Source organism: Otolemur garnettii, unplaced genomic scaffold, assembly GCF_000181295.1.
Source record: "Otolemur garnettii isolate 467f Iridium unplaced genomic scaffold, OtoGar3 scaffold00277, whole genome shotgun sequence".
Taxonomy (NCBI): Eukaryota; Metazoa; Chordata; class Mammalia; order Primates; family Galagidae; genus Otolemur; species Otolemur garnettii.
Window position 1 is genome coordinate 403,868 of NW_003852672.1, and position 7,268 is coordinate 411,135.

Here is a 7,268-nt window from a genome sequence, read left to right on the forward strand (position 1 = left end):
GCCACCTTAGGCGTATGTGGCTGGCGCCTTAGCTGCTTGAGCCACAGGCGCCGAGCCAGTTTAGTTATTTTCTATAACTATTTAAGGAAAATGACCAAAAGTACCACAATAGCAGGAGTGTATCACTATTACGAGATTGAAGGTGAGGGGCATCTCCCAGTGGAGCTCAGCTTACTCATTATAAGTCTTTTCAGTCGGGTCACATCATGATAAGTGTAGAAAAGCAGGCAGTGAGACATCTCCCCGTCTCTTCCAGCTCTCCCAGATTCTTGGTAGTAACCCTCCACGGACTTAGGGAGAGATGCATGGATTACAAACCGCACATCCGGTTTGTCAATTCCCATGCCAAACGCCACTGTTGCACAGATAACCTGATAGAAAAGCAAAAGCCCATTAGACTCATAATGCACTTAAAGGAACATTTTAATAAGAGATGCTTTCAAAATCTCTATTATTTGTTTCACTTTAAAATGTACTTTACACAACAACCCAGTATCTTCACTTGGCCCCACTATTTAGCGTAACTAGTATGAGATGTTCATGTTGATAATTTGCAATTCTGTTAAAACTCAAGATGGTAAGAGAAGCCGAGGGTGGCAGACCCTTTTTGTGTGCTTTGGTGCTACCACAAAAGGAAGCCAGGGTCATCTGCAGCAGCCAGCCCATGATGCGTTGCCAGTGTCTGGTCTGTTCCTTTTTTGTGAGTCAGAGTCTCACTGTTGACCTGGCTAGAGTGCCAGGCGTTACCATAATTTACTGCAACCTCATTTCCTGAGCTCCAGCAGTCCTCCTGCTAGGATTACAGGGTGAGCCACTGACTAGGCCTGTTTTCTGATATTACTGCATAGGGGGTGTTGCTCACATACCCACAACATCCAGGTCAGCAGCTCAGCAGCTACTAACTGCTCATGCTGCTCCTGAGGCTCACACCTCCGGTGACTCAGGAGCAATGGCATTCTTTTTTTTTTTTTTTTTTTTGTAGAGACAGAGTCTCACTTTATTGCCCTGGGTAGAGTGCAGTGGCGTCACAGCTCACAGCTACCTCCAGCTCTTGAGCTTAGGTGATCCTTTTGCCTTAGCCTCCCAAGTAGCTGGGACTACAGGCAACTGCCACAATGCCCGGCTATTTTTTGTTGCAGTTTGATGGAGGCCAGGTTTGAACCCGCCACCCTTGGTCTATGGGGCAGGTGCCCTACTCACTGAGCCCACAGGTGCCGCCCAGCAATGGCATTCTTACCTGCTCCACTGCTCACTGTTATTTCCCCGGTGGAACCACATACCAACACCTATTATTTATCAGCTGATTCAAAGTCAAAACTTGTGATTTTTTTCTTTGAGACAGAGTGGTATATTCGTCAACACTGAGTCTGGCAGTAACCCCAGTCCAGGGGAGTTACCCATCTAAACCTATAGCACTTAGATTAAAAGCAAGTCTTAGCTCAGCACCTGTAGCACAGTGGGTAGGGTGCCGGCCACATACACCAAAGCTGCCAGGTCCCACCCTAGTGTGGGTCTGCTAAACAACCATGACAACTGCAACAAAAAAACAGCCAGGTGTTGTGGTGGGCACCTGTAGTTCCCACTACTCGGGAGGCTGAGGCAAGAGACTTGCTTAAACCTAAGAGTTTGAGGTTGCAGTGAGATGTGATGCCACAGCACTCTGAGGGTGAGTGAGACTCTGTCTCAAAAAAAAAAAAAAAAAAGGTCAGAAGAGGTCTGCAGGATTCTGTGAGATAATTCTCACATTATTTGCACTCTTTTGAAAAACTAAGAATATAAGTAATAACAGTTTATAAGTATTGGGGTCTTGTCTGAAATCTTGCGCCTTAGAAAACAGGCAGGCCAGAACCTACAAAACAGGATTAACAACCTGCTGTATGGAACTCTGACTGCACTGCTGTTCGCCCAAGCAGATAAGGGTTGATAGCCCTCTGTGCAGGGAAACAGGTCTAAGGTGACGTGTGTATAAAACCACGTCCTCCAGCGGGTGGCTTCCAAACTCCTTGAAAACAAAGCTGTAAAACTTAATTCTTAGAGCTAAATTGAATGCCTATAATATAGATTACCCCTTGCTTCATCTGTTCATTTTTTACCCTATAGAAATAAACTTAGGAATGCATGGTTGCTTAAGAAATAATATAGTTGTTTTTAAGTCAGTTTTCTGGATTCAGTGTTTCCTTTTAAGGTTAGGATAGAATAAGGAATATTAATTATAAACTATTGATTGATATGGCGTACGTGACTTACTGACTATAAAAAGACCCTTTGGAATAAAGATGATTGCTACTTGCCATCCCATGAGCGGCAGTCTGTTTCTTGCATTCATACAATTTTAGGCGCGGACTAACACTTGAGGCAAAGCTCTCTCTGTTTCCTTTCAGAACCTCCAACCAACAGGGTTCCATGGGCCCAAGTGCACATCCTGGCATGGGGTGGGTGAACACCTTTGAGGCCCAGTCTATAAGCACAAAGCTACCAAGATGCCAACTCCTCCTGGAGGCTCTTATTTTCCATATCTGAGAAAAATTGACCGTGTTTAATTCTAACTTCCTTCTTTGTGTTTTTAAAAAACTTTAGGCTACAAGCTACAATCATTTCTTTGTAAAGGAAACAATCAAGTTTTATTCTGTCTCACACATCTAAGATCAGGGCTGTCCAGCTGGTGTAGGATAACAGTATAGCTTGACTGTAAGGATTAGTGAGTCTGAGAGCAGGAACAATTAGATTTAAAAACAAACAAAAAAAACTTCAGCTACACATGGTGGCTCACACCTATAATCCTAGCACTTTGGGAGGCTGAGGCAGGTGGACTGCTTGAGCTCACAGGTTCCAGACCAGCCTGAGCAAGAGCAAGACTCCATCTCTAAAAACAGCTAGGTGTTGTGGCAGGTGCCTGTAGTCCCAGCTACAGGGGAGGCTGAGGCAAGAGAATTGCTTAAGCCCAAGAGTTTGAGGTTGCTGTGAGCTATGATGCTATGGCACTCTGCCAAAGGTGAAAGTGAGACTCTGTTAAAAAAAAAAAAAAAAAAAAAGAGAATTAATTTTTAACCATATTTCTTTCTTTTTTTTTTTTTTTTTTAGACGGAGCCTCAAGCTATCCTCCTGGGTAGAGTGCTATGGCATCACAGCTCACAGCAACCTCCAACTCCTGGGCTCAAGCGACTCTCCTGCCTCAGCCTCCCAAGTAGCTGGGACTACAGGCGCCTGCCACAACGCCTGGCCATTTTTTGGTTGCAGCCATTGTTGTTGTTTGGCGGGCCCGAGCTGGGGATTCGAACCCACCACCTCAGGTGTATGTGGCTGGCATCCTAGCCGCTTGAGCCACAGGCGCCGAGCCTTAACCATATTTCTGATCAAAGTATTATATATCTACATATATCTTCATTATAGATTATACTACTACACATAAAGATTTTAAAAACTTGGAAAATAAGCACTCTTAGTTACAGTCTTACTTAAAAGTGATCACTGTTAATTTCTAGACTACTTCCTTCCAGGCTTTCTTCTAACAATACTAACAATATTAGTACTAATTAGGTATTTATTATACAAAATGATGACCACATTTCAGATTAGAGACTCTTATTAATCCAGTCACACTGGTTCCAAGAAAAGCTATCATAATCACCAAGTAAAAGTGCATCTTAAAGCATTTTTACCAGTGATTAAATAAAAATTTGCTAATGAAAAATGAAAATTGTTTTTTTTTTAATCTAGGCTTATTTGCTTTTTGAGACTCATGTTTTTCTCATAAAAAAATTTTTTTATTTTTGGCAGTTTTTGGCCTGGGTTTGAACCTGCCACCTCCAGCATATGGGGCTGGCACCCTACTCCTTTGAGCCACAGGCACTACCCCTTCTCATAAAATTTTTTGGACAGTGCGGCGGGTTCAAGCCTGGCCCCACCCCCCACCCCAATTTTTTTTTCAAGCTTGGCTTGGCTCCTATAGCTCAACCAGCTAAGGTGCCAGCCACATACATCAAAGCTGGTGGGTTCGAATCCAGCCCAGGCCTGCCAAACAATGACAACTACAACCAAAAAATAGCTGGTGGCGTTGTGGCAGGTGCCTGTAGTCCTAGCTACTCGGGAGGCTGAGGCAAGATAATTGCGTAAGTCCAGTAGTTGGAGGGTGCTGTGAGCTGTGACGCCACGGCATCCTACCCAGGGCAACAGCTTGAGGGTCTGTCTCAAAAAAAAATAAATAAATAAAAATAATTTTTTTTGAAGTTCTTCTGTTTTATTTGCTGAAGATACATTTCCTATTTTGTTGTCTTTTGTTTATCAATGTAGATGTGTTTAGTTTTTAAGTCATTTCTAGCAATTATTTCCTTTTGAGCTACTTTTAAGCTTAAGTACTCCTCTACTGCAAGTATACCATAAAATACCAACACTTATATTTATCTGTAACTTATTTTGATGTGAGAATCTAAAATTCCTCTCATTGGGTAACTGGTAACACTAGTTGGATAATCTTCCCTCCCTCATTAATTCTTTTTTTTTTTTTTTGAGACAGAGTTTCATTTTGTCACCCTTGGTAGAGTGCCAAGGGTGACACTCTATTTTTAGAGATGGGGTCTTGCTCTGGCTCAGGCTGGTCTCAAACTTGTGAGCTCAAGCAATCCACTCCCCTCAGCCTCCCAGAGTGCTGGGATTACAGGTGTGAGCCAACGCACCCAGCCCATTAATTCTTTTTTTTAGAGACAGTGTCTCATTCTGTTGCCCAGTCTGGAGAGCAGTGGTACCATCATGGCTCATTGTAACCTTGAACTCCTGGGCTCAAGTGATCCTCCACCCTCAGCTTCCCACACCTCCCTTATCATATGTTGTTTTTACATGCTTTCCAGTCTATTTCTGGAGTTCTGTTCCATTATTCCATAATACACGTATCCTACAAACTCAGGCACAGGTGTTGTTATTGTGATGTTTCTAGTTAATTCTACATTTTCACTTGACTATTCTTCCAGGTAAACTTGAGAAGTTTATCAAAGGGAAAAAAAACTCTAGAAGTTTGACTAGTTTAAATTTCCTTAATATGGAAAGCTTAAAAAGTATAATTATTTCAGTGACTATGTAGTATAAATTGTGAACTTTTTGCATTCTGAAAATGCCTGTTTTCAACATAAATGACAAAGAGCTGGATATGGTCTCAGTCTCTACTATTCTGATTCTGATGCAGACTTGTCTGTTTTGATATATATATACCTGCTACGTATTTATTTATCATATATTTGACCACTACTATGTGTGCACCTGTTTCAACTATCTGGCATGCTTCTGGAGGTACACTTACTATTCCTTAGGCTGAAGCCCTACTTCCTGTTGCCAACAAGTATCATTTCCACCCCCCCATTCTCAAAATATTCACTACATCACTGATTCAACTGTCTGTAGTGAGTCATCTCACATGTGTGTTGATACGTAATTCTGCTATTAGTTTTGTTTTTCTTATTTAGATAAACCACATTTTTATTTCTCCCTTCATCTCAGCCTGTGATCTTATGGAAAACTGTTTCTAGTTCATATAAACTAAGTCTTTTTAAATCTTTCTGAGGACGATAGGCTGATGTCCTCTAAACTTTTCTTCTGTTTTCCAGCAGTAATTAATTTTGAGAAATATTTTTCCTCTGAATCTTCAGAATAAAGTTATTTTTTTCTAAGCCTCAAACAATTACTGTTTGCTTAAATCCAAGGTTGATATGTGCTATATGAGATGCCTAGAGTGCTCTCAGCTCCCCTACTCTTTCTCTTTCTTCTTTTTATTTTAAATAAAGTCAGACTCAAAGATAATCTCAGTTTCCTTCTCGGCCCACCTGGGTAGGGCAAATTTATCATCTTGAGAAGAGACACCCAACACCATTGGAAATTCCAATCAAAACCATGAAAATATAATGCTTTTCACCGGCAAGGATGGATAAATTTAAAAAGATGGTAAATTACAAGTCCTGGCAAGGAAGTGGAGACATGGAGCCTCACACATTGCTGCTGGTAGGAATGTAAAACTACCTAGCCACTCTGTAAAACAATCTGACAGTTCTTCAAAAAGTTAAACAGAGAATAATATGGCCCAACAACTCTATACTTAGCTATGTACCCAAGAGAACTGAGAGATATGATCACATAAAATCTTGTATGTAAAAGCTCACCATGATTCATAGTAGCCAAAAAGTAGAAATGACCCAATGTCTATCAGCTATGAATGGATAAATTGTAGTACAGCCATATAAGATTTGACAATTAAGTTTATGAACCTGTCCTAAAAAAAGTGCTGCATACCTCACTGCTGAATATCACTATGGTCACATATGAGGTACTCCCCTTGGGAGGCTATGCACTGATGTCAGCACCTAGCCTACTGTTCGAGGCAATTTTGGAATTCTTTTTCTAGAATGGCCATTACCCTTGATGTAGTCCTATTACCCTTGATGCCCTGAGTGTCATCAAATTGTCTTCCTTTTAGTATTTCCTTTATCTTTGGGGAAAGAAAAAAGTCACTGGGGCTAGAGCAGGTGAGCAGGGAGGGTACTCTAATACAGTTATTTGTATACCAGCTAAAGACACCCTCACAGACAGTGACATGTGAGCTGGTACACTGTCATGACGCAAGAGCCACACCTTTCTCCATCTACAATTTTCAGTTAAGATTGTCCTGCTTCTCTATTGACGTTTACTTGGTCTGCTATGCTTTCAGTTAGCCAATGATTCTGATGCACAACTTGACAATATTTTGCAATGTTTTTGTCAGTTTTGCTCATTTCCTGGCTGCTTTGACCTTTCAATCAGTGACACTTTCTCTCCCCTCAGAAAAATGTTGACTCCATTTGTACACTGCTATTTCCTTCATGGACTTATGCCCATAAACTTGAGCTAACATGTCCTGGGTTCCACTTCTGCTCTTGCCAGGTTTTTATTTATTTATTTACTTATTTTTTAGATGAATTGATTTATTTGACATATTAAATAGGCAAAGATAAAATATTTGCAACCTCACCAAAAAAATCACATTGTCATACTGCTTCAACACAGCAGTGGCTAAAAACTATGAACTGTAGCATGGACCCCAGGACATTATGCAAAAACACCCTCTATAGAGACTTTTCAGGCCTCTGACTTTGCAAATCCAGCACTAGCCATGCTCCTTTACACTCCTCAGCCTCCTCCAAGTCTTTTTCACTTTCTGACAACTGCTGAAGGTCAGCATATGCAGCTTCTGATCTGTGACCATAAGCCAGGGTTCTCTCAGGTTCTCGCTATGCTTTTTTTTTTTTTTT

The 7,268-nt window shown here is 41.2% G+C and overlaps 1 protein-coding gene across 1 annotated transcript in view; it reads right to left on the reverse strand.

Annotated features, from left to right (window-relative positions):
* Positions 1–7,268, reverse strand: part of BLM (Bloom syndrome RecQ like helicase) — a 67,633-nt gene that overhangs the window by 32,004 nt on the left and 28,361 nt on the right. The window contains exon 10 of the mRNA XM_023508810.1: positions 176–371. Coding sequence (XP_023364578.1) covers positions 176–371 — 196 coding nt within the window. The remainder of the gene's footprint in view (positions 1–175; positions 372–7,268) is intronic.